Raw genomic sequence first — 19,929 nt, 5'->3', positions numbered from 1 at the left:
GTCAATGACGTCACATCCAGTTTTCGCTGTACAGTGTTGCTAGCTTTTGAAATAATTGTACGTTTTATCACAGAGTATAGAACTCTGTATGTTGCCACTAATATTATTAATTTTTCACTTACCTACTATTTAGGTGACCTAAATATTTATTCTGTAATAATAATTATAACACGTTAGCAACAGTGATAATCACTAAAGAGATAAAATAACAGATTTCACCTTTACATAATAGATGTTTTGAAGTTGAAGGTATTATGGAAAACAATATTCCAAAATATATTAGAGATATTCAGTTGAAAGTGGCTGTCAAGCTTAAATTCGTTAAACAAGATAAATCTCTTGAGCTGTTAGAAAAAAAGCAACAGTACTGTGATGAAATTCTTGAGGTAGTTCCATCTAAATATTATTATTACTTTTGTTATATTTTTACATTAGCATAATTTGAGGGTTCGTTATCACAAAGTAATATTTTATTTTAAAAATAATATGAAACAATAATATAATATTTTTTGTTCGCAATAGGAAAACATTACTTTGTGCAGGAAGTACTGCCATAAAATATCTGATTAATGGAGACATTAGAATAGTTGTTTTGCATGGACGCTTTGTAACATATTCTATTTTAATAATAATAATAAATAAGACAAACGCAAAAACTCGTGACTTCAAAATTTTTAGGAACTGGCCGGTCCAGAAATAAGCTAACTTTTCAAGTATAAGTTCTGGAAAACGTGGCTTCTAACGTCAAGCTAATGAGTATAGCGTACGTTTACCCTACCACACATTTAAACAATAGGTATTTTTAAGAGGATAAATATAATATATAGAATTATATTGACATTACTTATTTTAGAAAATGTACAATATCAATTAAGCAATCGAAACGCAGGGGCGTGATTTGGAGGCTGCATGGGTTTTCAGATAATTTTCCGTTTACAGAGGTACTTGTAGTTTCAGTTTAGAATGAAGATATTTTTGTTACTACACCACACCATACGTTTTGACTTAATATAATATATATATATAAAAATTAATTGCTGTTCGTTAGTCTTGCTAAAACTCTAGAACGGCTGGACCGATTTGGCTAATATTGGTCTTGAATTATTTGTGGAAGTTCAGGGAAGGTTTAAAAGGTTTGAATAAACATGAAAATGCACGGATTTAAATAAAAACAACAATTTTGATTTTCCTTTGACGTGGCCGCCATAGTTCAGAAATAAAATTGAAAAATAGTTGAAAATGAATAACTAATTAGAATATTTATATCTAAACCATTAATGATAAGGGTGACCCACCCCCAAATACAGGGTGGCGCAATAGAACGTGCATATTGCATCATCTTTTTTCGCGGGGTAGAAAGTGCGCGGGCGGGGGGAGTCCGCATCGTTAGGTAGGCGGGCTCATGGAGTTTTAGTCAATATGAGTCACTTCGACGGGAAGCGTCGCGCATTTTGCGTGCGCGCATTTTACGAGAACTCTCGTTCATACATCGTTACTAGGCGTTTATATTGTTCTGAATATGGACTACGGCAAATTAGTGAAGCTCCGAGTGCTAATTTAATTAAAATATGGGTACAGCGTTTTGAAGAGACTGGTTCAACGTTTAAACCACAAGCAAAAGGTCGTCCAAGATCATCTAGGACCGACGACAATATTGAGAGAGTTATGCAGTCTGTACGAGGAGATCCACAAATGTCTACTCGCAAGAGATCGTCTGTCTTACACTTATCGAGACGAAGTTTGCAACGAATTTTAAACTTGGATCATAAACTGCATCCTTACAAGCTGCAGTTAACACAAGAATTGAAAGAGTCTTACTTCGGAGCAAAGCTCGCATTTGCTAATGAAATGCTTAATCGATTTTCCAATTTTGACAATATCCTTTTCTCAGATGAGGCCCACTTCCATATCAATGGGTTCACAAACCGTCAAAATTGTCGTTACTGGAACAGTGAGAATCCCAAACTCAAGCACCAGAAACCACTGCGTAGTCCTAAAGTGACAGTATGGGCAGCAATTTCTTTGAAAATGCGCGGGGGCAAAACGTCACTGTTAATACCGAACGCTATGTTGCGATGTTGGAAGGTTTTTTGGCTCCAGAGCTTGAGCAAGAATAGTGAATTCTAGGACTTGGTTTCAACAAGACGGAGCTACCTGTCACACATCAAATGACTCCATGGCGGTTGTGAAACAGATGTTCCCTGGCAGACTGATTTCGAAAAGAGGTGATATCCCATGGCCCCCACGTAGTCCAGACGTGACGCCTCCTGACTTTTTTTTGTGGGGATACCTCAAGAACAAAGTCTACAGCAATAATCCGAAAAACATCGATCAGCTCAAGGAGAATATCCATGGTGAAATGGCAGCAATTACACCAGCATTACTGAAGAAAGTTTTCAATAACTTCCGTTTGCGATTAGAGGAGTGTCGTCGTAGAGAGGGTCATCATTTAGACGATGTTATTTTTAAAAAAGAAACTTCAGTTATTTTTTAATAATACCTCAGTTTTATTTTAACTATACCTTTTGTATTTATTTTTTAATCAATATTTTAAATATGCACGTTCTATTGCGCCACCCTGTATATACATTTTTATATTTTTGACAATTTTTTTATTAATTAATTATGATTCAGGAATAAAAATACTATAATAATCTATTTTTGTATCGCCATTTTTATATTATTATTCTGTTCCATCCACAGAAATAGAGTTGCAAGATGGCAATCGAATATAATATTTAAATCGAATATATATTAATATATTATATGAACATAATAATTATTGTAGTACGATACATATTATGTACGATTTAATAATAATCGGTAGGTCTGAAAATCGGTCATCATCTATTTTTTACACCCCAAAATTTTTAATTATTTATTTATTTCTTATTACTTTATATAGAAATACAACGTTTGCTGGGTCAGCTAGTATGATATATTAGATAGCTAACGGCAATGATATTATAGTATTAAAAGAGGTAGATATGTCACTAGCGCGCCGAAAATTAATCGCCTAAATGGAGTCAATTGGTAACTTTGGTCGTAGTCGCTCTCTCGATACGAAAACGGTACACACGCGTTTGTTGTTGACAGAATTGCTTACAATTAATGCCGTCTTGTCGTCTTGTGTTATGGGAAGATGCACTAATTACGAAAGTAAAAAAAATCATAGAATTACACAGTTAAGAAATCATGAATTATAAAATTTTATTTGATTTCATTATTTATCTAAAAAAATATATATGTCGCTATGACAACGCCGATTACCGCCAAGCCGATCATAGATTAATGTATAGAAATGACAAAATATTGATGCTAATCTGTTGCGGGATGATCGAGGTAGAATATCTTAGGAAATTATGTAAAAAAGTCGTTGTTGCAGTGAATGTAATACGAAATGTAATTATTTTTAACAAGTATATAGGTAGCTGAACTATCAAACAACTAAAACAAGTTTTAGGGTAGGTAGCGGATGTAGACAGTGAATGCTATTTGTTTTCGTAGGAGTTTTTCAGTAACACTGTCCCTTTCAGTATATCCCTTGCTAACTGTAGAAGAATCAATGGATCATTTTCTTCTTCTCCCATCACCTTATTGTAATTAACCCTCAACAAAAAGATATTCATAAATAATATAAGATACAAAAAATAATAATTGTTATCTTAAAACTTTTTGGGAGCCGTCGTTACTAAAATTGTAAAAATGGGACCCTTACTACAGTACAGGTATCTACAGATACCTGTACTGTAGTAAGGGTCCCATTGAGAGGTTTTGTTTTGGTGTCTGTATATTTTTTATTATTATATGTATAAATAATTGGTATCATCAATGTGGCTATATATTATAATCAATATTAATTTATTTTTTTATAAAATCAATGACACATTATCTACCTTATTTACTATGCAGTTTTACTACTTTATAGCTTTTACTACATGAACTCATGAATGAATCGTAATTTAGGCATATATCACGGTGTACGGTAAAAAAGTCAGATCTGATGAATTAACCGTATTGTTTTATACAAATACGAAGCAATTAGCAATTTAGAGTTATCTCTTTTTCGCTTGCGATAATTGCATTTACTATCCTTCTTTGACGTGTAATCGTAATGTAGTGTGCTATTGCAATGTTAAGTTATTCATGTGTGCGTTAATGTATAATTTTCAAACACTTAATGTTGTCTACGTAACCTATCTATACTTTTAAATATCATTGGTTTACGATAGCAGAAAAATAATACAGGAAGAAAAATATATCGTATAATATAATCACAAAAACCAAGAAAAAACTGAACTAAAAGAAAGACAAAGACAAATAATTGAAAAATAATAGAACAGAAAAAGAAAATCATAGCTTTAATAATGAAAAGCTGATAAAAAGAGACACAATGAAGTTTCAGAGTAATATAGAGATTCGCAATAGTTTGTTGTCAAATGACAAATAATATTGTTTGCGTTCCGAAATTTAATTTGTGACAAAACTTAAGAATTATCAATCTACATAAAAATAAGGTGATAGATATTTAACAACTGTAATGTAAAGTTAATGTACCAATTATAATAATATATAATAAATTAAGTTCATTTTTTACCTCCTGTAAAAGTTAGAATGATATAAAGATTGTAATTAGTTATTCATTTGAAACTATTATTTAAATTTGATTTCTGAACGACGGGGGCACATCAAAGGAAAATCAAAAATGTTGTTTTTATTTAATTCCACGCATTTTAATATTTATTCACCTTTTACACCTTCTCCGGACTTCCACAGTTAATTTAAGACCAAAATTAGCCAAATCGGTCCAGTCATTCTCGAGTTTTAGCGAGACATACGAACAGCAATTCATTTTTAAAATAATAGATAAAATATTATATTATGTTTTCAGATTTATAGATCAGCCTTTACGGAGCTGATCAATCCTTCAATTACAATGTCATTAATCTTGGATCAAATTAAAAGTGCCTATGAACATTCTCTTAGAATACGAGATCAGCGAATTGTACAATTCATTACGCAAGATGTAAGTACATACACAGTAAATTACTAAAGGTGATGTATTTCCCCAAATGTACATTATTGTATAGCCGCCAGTCTGAAAAATTATGTATGTGCTATTTTTTTTATATAAGTGGGCGCAAAACCTAGTATCAACCCAAACAACTCCTCTGTGCACTGCCCGTGATATTATATGCCATAAAAGATGCAGAGATGACCCACATTTCTATTGGAGATGAATTGATCGTCGATGAGTTCAAATGGAACTAGCTGGTAATGGGGAGTCGGGAGGGATATCAGTATTGCAACTCATAGTTGCAGGTGGTGGCCTGAAGCGGAGTACTGTCTCGCTTACTGAGTACACCAAGCCTTTTAGAGGCCAATTTGGCGTTGCTTTACAAATTACCACAACGCTGAATGTCGCTTTACAAATTATCACGACGATGAACGGCGCTCTATATGTCGACGCCGACTGTGCCAATACAAGCTGTGGCAGTAAGTTATAGGAGTGATATAGGATCAAGGAGAGACAATAAAGGCTTATCTCTTTGGTGGTGAACACACTAACTTGGCGAGTCAACATCTCCCGAGGATGCCTCGTGTAGAGGCGAAACACGTGTCGAATTGTTTGAAGACAAATATTGGCAGAATTGAGTGCTACTCAAAAACAGGCTTTTGGATTAAATTAATGTAACTCTTGATCCGTGAGCCCTCTGATGTCTCCATATGTAATTCACCTACCGATACATTTTGACGTGAAAGTGCAGAGAAGCATACTATCATATTTTATTATAAAACGTTTGAATGTATGGATGTTAGGGAAAACGAATTTATTTGATTGTTTTGAATGACAAAAAAATGTTTTTGAATTCATAATAACGTTTATAGCCTGGCGAAACTCTCTATGAAAAAAGCGATTCACTCGATTGTATGAAACGTGCAGTCATTGAGAGATTGATAGGTGCCGGCTATAATCTTGTAAAAAAGGAGGTAGGTGAAATCCACTACGTTGTAAGCAACTGTTCAAACTTAGCCGGATTATGCTTCGTGGCCAATCGCGATACTGTAATGACTACTATTTCAAACTTATGATTGCACGTTTCATACTAAACTAAGAGCGAAGCTCCATTACTGCGTTGCGCTGCGTTGCGTCGTTGCACGATCTTTTTCCATATATTTTTTATGACATGCCCCATTAGACCGTTGTGTCGTCGCGCGCGATGTTTCAACGGATCGACGGACATGAGACCAAGCGGGTGGGAGGGTGATACGCTGAGTTGTCGGAGCTCCGCTGCGACGATAGATAGTGATCCACTGCTAGAGGAAGAAGCTAGACGACCGCAACGACATTTTTATCTTACCATGAGTGAGCAGAATATTGATATAGATTTTCTCATATCCAAGAAAGACGCATTATATGGGATAAATCACACGAACACTACAGTGATAAATTTCGTAAAGCGAATGAATGGGCAGCAGTTTGTAAAAAAAATAAAATATTTCAAGATTACGAGGAATTTGAGGACCAAAAAAAGAACAAGATTGGTGAGTTGTTATTTATTATTATTCAATAAATAAGTTAATTTATATCATTTTCAACTGTCATGGTAAAGTCCCTTCAGGACTCAAAAAGTAGTTATTAAATTGATCTCTGATAAAATTTTCTGCTAATGATTCTTCATTGACGTGGGGTCACAATTATGAGAACCTACTGATTGCCAAATTGTCTTGTTACGAGAACAACTATGTCGTGTAACAAAATTGTGTAAAACACAACACGCTTTCGCAATGTTAATAGTTCTATCATATGCTGTAAATTGGCCTATTAAAATTGGCCATTTATTTGCCATGATCCCAAATGCACATTTCACGTATCTACGAGCTCTGCTAAGGCGATTATTATAAAACCTTTGTTTCACATTGAGATTTTGTCTGCCGTATGGGCGCATAACGTGCTTACCTAAACCAAAAGCTTATCACCGACGAGTACATATGGGATTCGTGGCTCGATATTATGATCATTTCCAAGTGGTTGAGGATGAGGCAACGGTAATTCATTTCTCATTAAAATCTTGTAGTGTCGAATTTCTAAGAATAGTAGAATCTATCGAATAGAAAAACAATTGAAAAATAATTTATGTCATTATAAAATAGAGAGCCACTTTTGTCCAGTTTTATTAGACGTTATAATACATGTTTCCCATCAATTTCCGCAGAGCAATGAGGAAAGTTGGCTTTGAGCTCAAAATCTAATGCAATATTTTGTAGTTTTTCTACTGTGATCTCTTCTATGTACTGTGGTCGAAGATATTTCCATACAGCTTGACAATCTGACGAAATAGTTCTAGAAATTGTTGCTCTTCCACGTTTAAATTTGAAATGCATGTCGTTTATCGAATTTCCTCTTCCCAAGTACCAGAAATAGAAACACAAAAATTAAACAGGATGGCTCATTTAGATTGGTCAGTGTGGACAAGTCTGAAATTATAGAAGATCTGTTATTAGGAACCATACAAATGATTTAAGTTTTCTTTAGTGTTAATGCCGCCAATAGTTGTCTTTACGGCAATTCGACACGTGTTTCGCCTCTACACGAGGCATCGTCAGGACGTGTTGTCTCGCCAAAATCTGGCACGAGACTGACTTAGGAACCATGTCATCGATTTTCGTAATAAGAATAACTGCAATCATAGATTAAAACACATTTTTTTCTTTCCTTGCAGGTAACGAGGTAAAAATGAAGAAGCGTAAAGGACAACTTCTTTCGATACGTAAAAAAATTAAAAGAAAACAGTTTGTCTGGATCAGGGGCAAACCAATTGAATAAATATCATTATTACAATCAGTTGCTGTTTTTGTTGAAAGGTGCCCAACCATTTGACAGTAGCCTTGAAATGGTGCCTGAAGAAACGAAACGAAATGAAAACACGTGATCTTCTCCATTTCATACAAAAGAAATGTCCTCGTTACCCCCAGGTCCTTCTAGCTACGTGCTTGAAAACTGCAAGAGATCAAAACAACCAATAGATAATAATAATAATAGTTGTAAGAGAAAGACAACCGCCACTTATCATTTTTCAAAGGAATTTTGCCTTCTTTGGACGGCTATACGGAATTACAAACTTTGACATTCCAAAGCAAAGTTATAAATATCATTACCGAAATGCGGTTCGGGGACCAGACTCAATCAACAACATGGCAGTCACGCGGATATCAATCTGGACAACAGTATCAAGCAACACCATTCTAGTCACCCAGATATCAAACTGGGCAACATGACCAGCTTTAATAACTTTAAATAACTTTGCTTTGTTGCCTAATATGATATGGAAATTATTTATTTTATGTTTGGTAACCATTACCAAATAAAGACATTTGTAAATAATTTATTTTATATAATATTTATGTTATATTTAGAATCAACATAGGTTTATAATAATAAAACTACCTAGAAAAATGTTGATAATCTCTTAATTGGCATATTGACAGTGACATATCTTTGCTTACCTTTTTTGATTTCGAATTAAATCATTTATTTAAAATTCCATCTAAAAATCCAATCGAAATGATTATATGTATTACATATGTAATTAACAATATTATTTTGACCACCGTCAACTAAAGTATAGATTGAATTTAAAGTTAAAAATGATCAAGAACCGAACTAAGATAATGCAAAATAAATAAAATTTGGAATCATAACTGCTCCACATATTCCTTGCTGCACGGTACCTATCGCATTTAATTTTAGTATGACAGATAATATTTTATATGGGATTGGTGGGAATGAAAAGAAAGTTTATATATTAGATGGAGGATTTTCATCACAGTTATCGAGACACGTAGGTACCACTGCCGATAGTGACCCGCTATGGACCTCTAGATTTTTGAATACACATCCTGAAGATGTTGTAAAAACCCACCTGGATTTCATTCGAGCAGGTTCCGATATTATATCTACAAACACGTATCAGGCATCAGTTGGAGCTTTTTTGAGACATCTTGGTGTGAGTTCGGACGAGGCGTACGGCCTTATCCAGCGAGCTGTCAGGTTAGCTCAGAAAGCAAGGATTAAGTATTCAGAGGAATGTAAATTATTATCAATTTCATCTCGGAATATTCTCATTGCTGGCTCTGTAGGTCCTTATGGAGCAGCACTCAATGACGGCTCAGAGTACAGTGGAAGTTACACTGATTTAATTTCTGAAGAAACAATGAAAAATTGGCACAGGCCTCGCATTGAAGCATTGCTTCAGTCTGAAGTTGACTTTCTTGCGATTGAGACCATACCCTGTGAAAAGGAAGCTCTAGTCTTAGTCAACATGTTGAAAGATTATCCTTCAGCCAAAGCATGGATTTCCGTCAGCTGTAAGGATGATACAAGTCTATCCCATGGTGAAAACTTTCAAGAAGTAGCCAGAAAGTGCTGGGAATCAAATCATGAACAGTTGATTGCAGTTGGTATGAATTGCTGCTCACCAAAATGGGTTGCTAACTTGGTTAGGAACATAGGTAATATACCAATTGTGGCATATCCTAACTCTGGAGAGAAGTGGGATCCTGGTGTGGGATGGAAGGATGATCAGTGTGAGCCTCTTTGTACATTTGTTCCAGAATGGTTGCAGCTGAATGTACAGTATATTGGAGGTTGCTGTAGGACATATAGTGAGGACATAGCGGCTATCAGAAATAAAGTTGAACATTATAGAGACAATATAAACTTATAATAATAATGAAATAATTGTTGGACAATACAGTGTACTTATTACAAAGAATCTTTTATATCATATTTATGGTCGGTGTTTATAGTTGATTTACAGGTTGGATTCTCAGACCAAGAGATGAGTTGGTTGATCTTACATATTATGGTGACACAATCTTGTTTATGTTCACATTTCAATATTAGGCCAATGTAACCATTAATGTTTTTTTGTTTTGTATTATAAAAATTAATATAACATCATGTTGAATCAAATTGTTTTATTTATAACTAAAAAGAGTTATTCCTATGAACACAACTTCTGTACTGATGCAAGTGCAATTAAAATATTACATATTTAATTTTCTAGAAAGTATTTGGAATCACATCGAAGAAGGACCAATATGATGAAAAAATTAATTTATTGCTTACACAAAATGAGGAAACACACAACGAGAATATCAAATTAAACATGGAAATATCAAAGTTAAAGAACTATTGTGCAAAGGTTTGTAATAGAATGATTGGGAAATCTTGCTTAATTGTTGTTCTATGCTTATCACTATCTGATCGTAATATACATATGAGCATAGAATAGTAACACTGAATGATAGTTTCATTCATAGTTCCTGTCAATGTAGAAGTAGCATTATAATTAATGTGTGCGTGAGCGTCACGTACTTACATTCGCCAACACGCAGCAGCCAAATAATGTTGCAAGTGAATAATATTTCCCTAAATCAGTGAATTGTAAGAAATACTAGATTATAATTTATATATATAAAAGAGAATGTATGTTCCCTAATAACTCCTAAACTATTCAACTGATCTCAATGAAATCTTTTGTAATAGATTCGTTGAAGCTCAAGGTTTACATATATAATTTATATGACAAAACAACGTTTGCCAGGTCAGCTAGTTTGTAATAAGAAAGAAGTAATAAAATTAAAAATTTAATAAGAACATCACGTATTTAATTATTGTTGCAACAAATTTTGGAGTGTAAGTAAAGAAGTTCTTTAGAATCGTTGTTTTTTGAAACTCAATGAAACGAAAAAGCGAGACGATAGAGGCGCCGTTCCCAGCTATATCCGAGGTTTGTGGGTATCACCACTACCATTTTTCCTTTCATTTTTGTTATATTATCTTCCTTTTCGGCCCACTATTATTTTTTTTTGTTTCAAAAATTGTCGGCTCTGGTCTAATGTAAATCTAACCTTCAAGTTCTTATTTTCAATTATATAACTCATTCCCCGGTAAGTTATGTTGGTCTTTGTAGAAAAAAAACACAAGGTGGTATTGTTTGCGGATGACACTTCACTTATATTCAAAGTGAAACGAAGCCAAGTTTTGTATGACGAAGTAAACAATGCTCTATCTGACATCGTGTACTGGTTTAGCGCCAATAACTTATTGTTAAATAATCATAAAACCAAATATATTAAATTCACCGCGTAAAATGACAAAAATGTAGATGCGAATATTTTATTAAATGGAGAGGTGGTAAAACCAGTGGAATCTGCTATATTTCTTGGCATTACTCTTGATTCCAAATTGCAGTGGGGCCTCCATATTGAAGGATTGGCGAATAGGCTTAGTTCTGCAGCATATGCGGTTAAGAAAATTAGACGGTTAACTGATATAGATACGGCGAGATTAGTATACTTTAGTTATTTTCATAGTATTATGTCCTATGGTATATTGTTATGGGGCAGTGCGGCCGATTTTAATACGATCTTTGTACTGCAGACGAGGGCTATTCGCGCCATTTATAACCTAGGTCCTAAAGAATCATTAAGAGAAAAATTTAAAGAAATAAACATTTTGACTGTTGCTTCTCAATACATTTTCGATAATGTTTTGTATGTTCATAAGCAAATTGAGGAATTTTCTAGAAACTGTAACATTCATAATGTTAACACGAGGAATAAACATAAACTTGTTATGCCTACTACTCGGTTGGGTCGAGTTAGTAAGTCTTTTGTTGGGCGATGTATATGCTTCTACAATATGATCCTAGAAAATGTACAAAACAAATTTGTTACGAAATTTAAAAGAATTGTTAAAAAACGTTTGTGTGGGAAAGGTTATTATAGCATAAACGATTTTCTTAATGACACCACGGACTGGGAATAAAGCGAATACCCTCAGGCTCTTTAATTATAAATGTTTATTGTAATATATTACATTGTAATCCATATTTTATATTAAAAAAAAAAGCCCGCTGAGTTTCTTGCGCCCATTCTTCTCAGGTCTGAGGCAGTCTCTTTTGAATGGGTGGTAGATTTTGACGTTCAATAAGTGATTTTAAATCCTATTTTGAATAAAAATATTTGAATTTGAATTTGAATCTTGTGATCTTTGTCGGGAGATCAACGCCGATAACTCATTAGTAAAAAAATTTCAAGTATTTTACCTATTTGTAATAACAAAATTGGAGATGGGCCTATACTATCGTATATCGTGCTTTTCGCCTCCATTATCAACGTAATAAGAGCCTTTTTCCAAATTGAGGGAAGACATCCTTCTGATATATATTTTTTATATTATTGATATAAGTGTAAGTAGAAAAATCTTTTGATACTTAGTTTAAATATAAGAGGGGCAATTCCATCAACACCCGCGCTTTTTGCCAAATCGACATGTTTTTTTGAACGTACCCAATATAATTAATATTAGACATATTTACGGCAGAGTCTACGTGATAAATTAACATTGATAGTTGCCTCAAAAGAGTTATTCACTTGTACTAAAACGGAGTCAAAATAGCCATTAAAATAATTGCATAATGGTTTCACCGTCTGGGGATCGTATAACATGTAAGTTAGTACTAAGTCATTCGAAGAAAATTTAATTTTATATCGCTCCCAAACCATTTTAGAGCTACTTTTATACTATCTTCAGAATATTTTTTATATTTATTATAACTTTCAGTTTGTAATCTACTGACGCACTTGCGTACGTTTAAACGTTAAGTTCGTCTTTACAAACCTTTTTTGTTGAGTACGCTTTATGTTTCTTTAAAACCACGTTTGGCTAAGAAAAATGAGACTCATCTCGTCCTACCTAATTGCTGGCTCAGCTCTTCACGCAGAAATCGAAATACCTATTCCACATTCGATTAGGAGGATTTACTAAAACACTCACACAAACGCCGAAAAATCACGCAAATAACGGTAACGGTTTTATATAAGGGGCCATTCATAAATTATAGTTATTTATGCAGCTGTTGTCTAATAAGGGGTATTAAAAAGGCATAAAAGGCATTTATTTTCTCAAAATTGTTTCCTTTAGAATTCTTTTTGATGTCATTTTTTATACTACTAGATACTACTACCGCTTCGGAAACAAATGGCGCTCTGAGAGAGAAGAAGCGGCGCAAGAAACTCTCCCAGCATTCTTTTTTTTTTGCGCTCTTTTCAATAAAAATATACAATATTGTAGTCATTTCTATCGCTATAAAATAATCACAATCTAGTCCCAGGCTGTCCGATCATTTAGATATTCAGCAGTGGAGTAATAGGATTTACGACAGAGCCATTTTTTTTATAAACCATTTAAATTTATTTATAGATAATGCCTGAACAGTGGCTGGGACTTTATTGTAGAAGTGTATACATTTACCCTTAAAGCTATTATGTATCTTATGAAGCCTACTAGAATTAGTTACAAGCAATCCCTTATTTCTAGTGTTATAATAATGAAAATCACTATTAAGAGCAAAAAGGTGACGATTTTTGTGAACATATATTAAATTTTCATAAATGTACTGACAATGAACAGTCATGATATTTATTTCTTTAAATTTTTCTTTGAGAGACTGTCTATAACCAATCTGATATACAGCACGAACAGCTCTCCTTTGCAGTGCAAGCACTATATCAATGTCAGCAGCATGACCCCATAGCTATATACTATACGTCATGATGCTGTGAAAATAACTAAAGTACACTAATCTAGCGGTCGCAACATTCGTGTACTCTCTAATCTTTCTAACTGCATATGCCGCCGAGCTGAGTCTATCTGCTAGATGGGCAATATGTGGGCCCCACTGAAGCTTTTTATCTATCGTGATACCCAAGAAGACCGTGGTGTCCACAAGTTCCAATCTCTGGTCATTTATAAGTACGTTGGTTTGTACCTGCGCTGTGTTTGGTGTAATAAACCGTAAACACTTTGTTTTTTTACTGTTTAAGTGCAGATTATTCGTCTCAAACCAACGCACTATCTTTGAGAGTGCATTGTTTACCTCGTCATCAATATCCGCACGTCGCTTCACTTTAAAAATAAGTGAAGTATCATCAGCAAACAATACAATCTCATGGCTATCATCTACCACAAACGGTAGATCGTTAATATATATAAGAAACAAGAAAGGACCGAGAATAGAACCCTGTGGAACACCTATTCCCACAGGTTTACCCGAAGACCGATTGCCATTTATATAGATTATCAGAACTCTTTCGCTTAAATATGATTTTAACAGATTTAGGGCTCTATTTTTCACTCCATAATGTTTTAGTTTTAGTAAAGTTTCATGGTGGACGCAGTCAAAATTAAAACACGAATGTGGGTGATAATAGTGTCACATGAGCGTTTTAATACCTACTTATCAACAGTTACATACAAGACTTTATCTATATCCATAATATTATGAATCCTCTATAAAAGATTCTGAAACAGTTAGCTTACTGTTAACATTAAAACAGTCAGTCCTAGTAACCATAATATCATCCAAAGGAGTGTTATTATGAAGACGGATGATATAACGTTGTACTGAATTTCATTACAACACTCGTTTGGATGCTGTAATGGTAATTAGGTGATTAGGACATTGGGTGTTGTAATGTTGGCAATAAACTAACTGGTTTAGAATCTTTAATAGAGGATTTAAACATGGGTGCAGTGAAACGGTTTTTATTTCATTTTAAGTGTAGACACCACTTAGGCATACGATTATCCATGTCAAATATAGTAGGTACCTAAAGGAATATTTCAACACAGAATGTGGACAAAGTCGCGAGCAAAATATAGCTAGAATGTATCTAAACTTAACTACACGCCAGATTTACCTTAGGTAATTTTAGATGGCAGAAATATATAAGTAACGAGGGCTAATATTTCACTTTACAAAAACATTTGGTATTTCAACACAAAATGGAAATTTCATACGTTAACCCTAATAGAATTTATATACTAATAAATAACAATGTAAGAACTGAGGAATATAAATAACAGTTAATGCTGAGGTTTACATTCGCAGCTGAAAGATGAGGGCTTCTCCGAGTACCTGTCGCTGATGCGCGAGCGAGACGCGCGCTACTCGCTGTTCTTCGAGAACGTGGCTCTGCAGACGAAGGTGCGCGAACTGGACGGCAGCAGTCCTTCGGAGGCGCGGCTTGGCGATCCTGTCGTGCTGGCTATTGCGCTCGAGCGCTGTCGGTAATTGTGGGTGTCTTTAATAGAGGTGCCGAAGATGGTCAGCACAAACTTGACCAGCAATTGTTACTACTATTTCAAGATGTCGTGTTGTTGTTCAACTTACTTGTTTTTGATAACTGAAGCAGACACCGCGACCGGGATCAGGCAGTCTAGTAATAGGTACATCTAATGCTATATTATATTAAAAATTAATAGAGTACAAATAACCTATTTTGCAGAGAGCAGTTATCATCCAGCCAGAACGAGTTGAAAAAGATGCGCGAAGATTATTCGGAGACGGTACCTCGTCGAGAATACGACAATCTAGAGAGCAGGTTCTTTAATCTGGAGAAACAAATGAAGAGTATGAACAATGAATACGATTCCTTGCAGACTAACTATAAACGTGCTTTAGGTAGGTTCCTACCAACCAGAACTATAGAAACATAAACTGATAAGCATGGACGTAAATATTAACAACTTAACTGTGCATGTAATGACTACACACGCTCAGATCTTATATTTTTGAAATACATAAAACAACTAAATATCAACAATACCAAAACAAGTGTGCTTTTTTGGCGACATTATAGTACCTACTCTAAATAATGTTTTTTTTAGGTTATAGAGTAAAGACTTTTCCAAAGACTTAATAATGTATGTATCTAAATTACTGATCGTGGCTGTCTAAATGATAGATAAAAGTAGTAGTAGTAGAAAAAAATCATAACTTATACCTTTTATTTTTCGTATCTATTAAATTTTTACCTTGTAATATAATATTATATTATATTATATATATTATATAAAATAAATAAATATAGGTATCTACCTAATCATTATATATTTAACTTTCTCAATTATCTTAACTAATATGTGCTTAACGGAGATGGTATTTTTTATTATCACCTTATAATATGTACGTATTCAGTAAGATCTAATGCACCACTGCTTGTTAACCCCAATAAATAAAAAGAAAGTGTGGAAGAGTTGGACAAACCTGCGTAAAGGTCACCTGAACTGATGTTAAGAGAACACCGTCGCCCACATTCACCTGTAACACCTAAGAGAAATCATAGGCATTGTTGGCCCATCTCGTATCGTCCTGGAAATAGCAGGCAATGAAGCTCATTTCATAGTTTGGCGGTACGTGTCAAAAAGATCCGTCGAGGAAAGCCCATTGGCGGGGACGATCCAGGCTTGTGGCGTGTCGTGTGTAGACAGAATTGACTGCAGGAATCATACTTTACGATTATGATTCGAGCAGCTGTGCGTACTGGGATGAGGGAGATGAAGGCAATACAAACGGCTGTGTGAGTGCTAGAATTTCGGCCGGCGTAGACTCGCAGTTTCTTTGAAGCCTTGATCTTGTAAATAATACTGTGAGTAGTTATTATATTTCCTGACATATCGATATTTAGTAGTGGCAGACTTCAGTTATTGCCGCTATAGGCCATGTAGTACTAGCCGGCCCTTTCTCAGCAGACTAGTACATAAGTACTTAACATCATTAGCAAATTTACCTCTTTGCAATTTTATATCCGAGGCATGGATGTTTATATGTATTTATGTATGTTTAAGTAAGTATATTGTATTAAATATATCGTTGTCTTGCAACCCATAACACAGGCTGTCATATGTAAAAAGTGTGTCAATATTATTATTATTATATCGATAAACATTCCGAAATTTAATTAGTCCTGATAAAATAACCAAGTCCTCTATATGTCCGCACTGCAACTTGCCGACGCGACACGACGGGAACTTTTCATATTATGTTTGGGATAAATATATTGTAAGCCCGTGATTTAGTTTAGATCTTCAACTCCTTAACAGTAAAAACTGCGTACAGATTCGTGTAGTTATTTTGCTGTGCGTACCAACAAATAGACAGACAAAAATTCTGAAGGAAATGGTTTTGGTTCGAAATGCCCTTGTTAAGTCCTCAGTATATTATTTTTTCTTAAACATATGTACCTGTAGAGCCCTAATAGCCTTAGGGCAAATCGTCCACTCTATAAAAGTTGTCACCTAATAAAGGCATGACACGCGGGTATTGGGTAGGTACTCGTACTTACAGCTGCAGTGATGGAATTCGAAAAGTTATAATTTTTTAAGGTCATTTTAATATCAATTTTTATATAGTATTTGTTATAACTTGTTTCCAGTGGTTGCCATTTCGCGTACGACATTCGAACCGGACGTTTCTTTGCGAATGCTACCAGACAATTTTTATAAAACATGCATTCATTTATCATTGCATGGCAGCCTTACGAAAATAGCGATACCAATCCGTTCAATATTTCAGCCAAGAAGAAATGTCTGGAGGAGGAGTTAAGTGAGTACAAGGACAGATGCAGGGAGCTGGAGAAAGCTGGCACTCCGCGACCGCAATGGGACATCTGCGGAGACTTCATCAGCGGCGGTCGGGACAGGTCCGTCGTCGGATAATACAATTAAATACATAATAAAAAGTCTATAACTTTTTTACGGTCGTCTAATAATTGGTTAATGTAATAAAATGTGAAATGACGTCGGAAATATTTTAGAATGTCATAAGAAATGAATGTTTTTTATTTCATAAAGATGGTGGCAGCTTGCGGATGAACTGTCATCTCGAGATAAACTCAGAGTACTTCTGAAGGAACTGGGCCCGGCAGCCGAGAGCGAACACCTGGAGTACTTCGATGGCCTGGTCATTTTTATTAATACTATATAATATATAACCTTAGAACAACCTAATATATTCACAGAAAAAAAAAATAATACTATAAGTCGGGCACTTTAATCTCATTTGAGAATGATTTCTAGCACACGATGGCCACATCATATCTATCGGAAAATGGAGCGGTGTGACATGTAATACAAATCTGGTTGTAGTTTGTTGAGAACGCTTATTATAATGTTTGCAGGGGCTTGATCCCGCGATACCTCCGTACCTCCGCTACGAGGGCAAGGTCCGAAACCTGCGACTCTCCCGGCGCGAGCTGAGCGTCATCATCAACGATATCTGGCTCAGTAAGATGCATCACGGACAGGATATGCCTATGCAAGATTTTGTCACCAAGTATTTCGAAAATAGGTCATTCGATTTTATTTTATTTTATATTTATTTATTTATAAACAATCAGTGACATACATGTTAATTATGGCGAACAAAGAGGTGAGAATAATAAAGTAAACCTACAATTTTCTTAATGTTAATAGTTAAAAAAAATAAGACAACGTTGGATTGGCCAACAACAAAAAACGATTAATTTTACAAAAATAAACAGATATTACCACTTTACCACGGAGGCTTACAGTGCCATAAACGTAATGGACGTTGTGGAACAAATCTATTTCTTTGAGATATTACTTATAGGTATATAAAATTCAATAATACACATTTCTAAAATCAGAGGACTAAAAGATTTATACGAATCTTGCCAATTTTTCTACGTCTAAGTATTAAAAGGTCAATGAGATTAGCCATCGGTTTGTCGTATTGTGTGTGATCATCCTTGCGTTCTTTAGTATAAAGTGGTTGTTCCAGTCTTCCTTTAGGGATATCGTGAATGGGTTTTTGGAACGCTTTCATTGTATGTTCTAGGCTTGTTCTTACGTTCATCATCATCATCATCATCATTACAGCCGGAAGACAACAAGTTTCATCGGTATTAAAGGAAGCCTCATGCATGACTCGTGTCTTAGTAGGAAATGCTAGAACAGCTCTTCTGTAAGTGTTTATTGCTTAAAACAATGGCTTATTATTCAATATAAATTAAAATACATGATTGTAAGGTTAATGAAGCATCAAATCTTGATCAGCTCAAATGAGTTGTGTAGCATATAATATATATATATATACATATCATGCGTGATGCCACACAACTCACTCGATGTGCTCGAAGCAGGTACCAGCAGACTGTAGTTCGCGCGGAGTGGGCGTACAGCGTGTGCGCCGGCGCCGAGCAGATGCTGGACGAGCCACAGTTCAAGCTGTTCTGGGGAGCCCTGCACAATCACCTCAGCGAGGACATCTACTGGGGGCTGCGTGCGCAATGGCTCTCGCTCAAGGACCAGCTCTACAGATACGCTAAGGATAGGGAAGTGAGTGATAACTCATAATAACGGCAAAGTCATGATACACCGTAATAATTTATGATGTCGCACTACATCCTACACACCTATAAACCTAATCAGATCTATTAATCTCGACCTGCATGTGCTGCATGCGAACTGTATGCAATCTTTCGACCACGACACATTGACAGGTAGGGCTTACGGCTACAGCCTACAGGCATTGCCTTCTTCGCCAGTCCTACAATTTTCAATTTCTCTAAACTCCTAAAAAAGATATATATATCTTTGTAAAAGTCACGAAGCAATCGACAATTTGAAATAATAATAATAATAAATCATTTCTTTTCAGGCATTACCCATAGATATACAAACAATCTTAACTTAAATTAAATTACATAATACTGTTGAGTTTAATTTGATATTAATTAAATTACAGATAAAATTACAGTTTAAAATTTAAGATATGTCATAATCACAATTAATAAGAAAATACTTAATAATATTATTAATTTAAATTCGGAAAAAAAAAAAGAAATCCATAATAATTGTTAGTAAAATGTCCTAAATTATGTTAGTATAATTATAACTAAACAGGCACATGAAGCCGCATAAATGCCTTTATAATTGGCGCATCATAATGACTAGCAATGGTGTGCAGAATGATGTTAGGGCTACCCCGCAACCTCCTCAGCAATGACGCGGTTCTTTTGCGTTGGATCTCACCGCCTCATATTCTCGTTTGT

General features: G+C 34.8%; 2 protein-coding genes across 2 annotated transcripts; both read left to right on the top strand.

The window, feature by feature from the left end:
* Window positions 1-4,896: 4,896 nt before the first annotated feature.
* On the top strand, window positions 4,897-18,899 carry LOC126977981 (translin-associated factor X-interacting protein 1-like). Its single transcript, XM_050826706.1, has 8 exons — window positions 4,897-5,026; window positions 10,071-10,208; window positions 14,964-15,142; window positions 15,361-15,536; window positions 17,430-17,556; window positions 17,708-17,816; window positions 18,034-18,203; window positions 18,714-18,899. The coding sequence occupies exons 1-8, from the start codon at window positions 4,937-4,939 to the stop codon at window positions 18,841-18,843; spliced, it is 1,119 nt and encodes a 372-aa protein (XP_050682663.1). The 5' UTR covers window positions 4,897-4,936; the 3' UTR covers window positions 18,844-18,899.
* On the top strand, window positions 8,503-9,970 carry LOC126977992 (uncharacterized). Its single transcript, XM_050826723.1, has one exon. It carries the CDS (start codon window positions 8,754-8,756, stop codon window positions 9,726-9,728), a length of 975 nt encoding a protein of 324 aa, XP_050682680.1. The 5' UTR covers window positions 8,503-8,753; the 3' UTR covers window positions 9,729-9,970.
* Window positions 18,900-19,929: the final 1,030 nt, after the last annotated feature.

The sequence above is a fragment of the Leptidea sinapis genome, chromosome 46, assembly GCF_905404315.1.
Source record: "Leptidea sinapis chromosome 46, ilLepSina1.1, whole genome shotgun sequence".
Taxonomy (NCBI): Eukaryota; Metazoa; Arthropoda; class Insecta; order Lepidoptera; family Pieridae; genus Leptidea; species Leptidea sinapis.
This window is presented reverse-complemented; position numbering and strand designations above follow the sequence as displayed.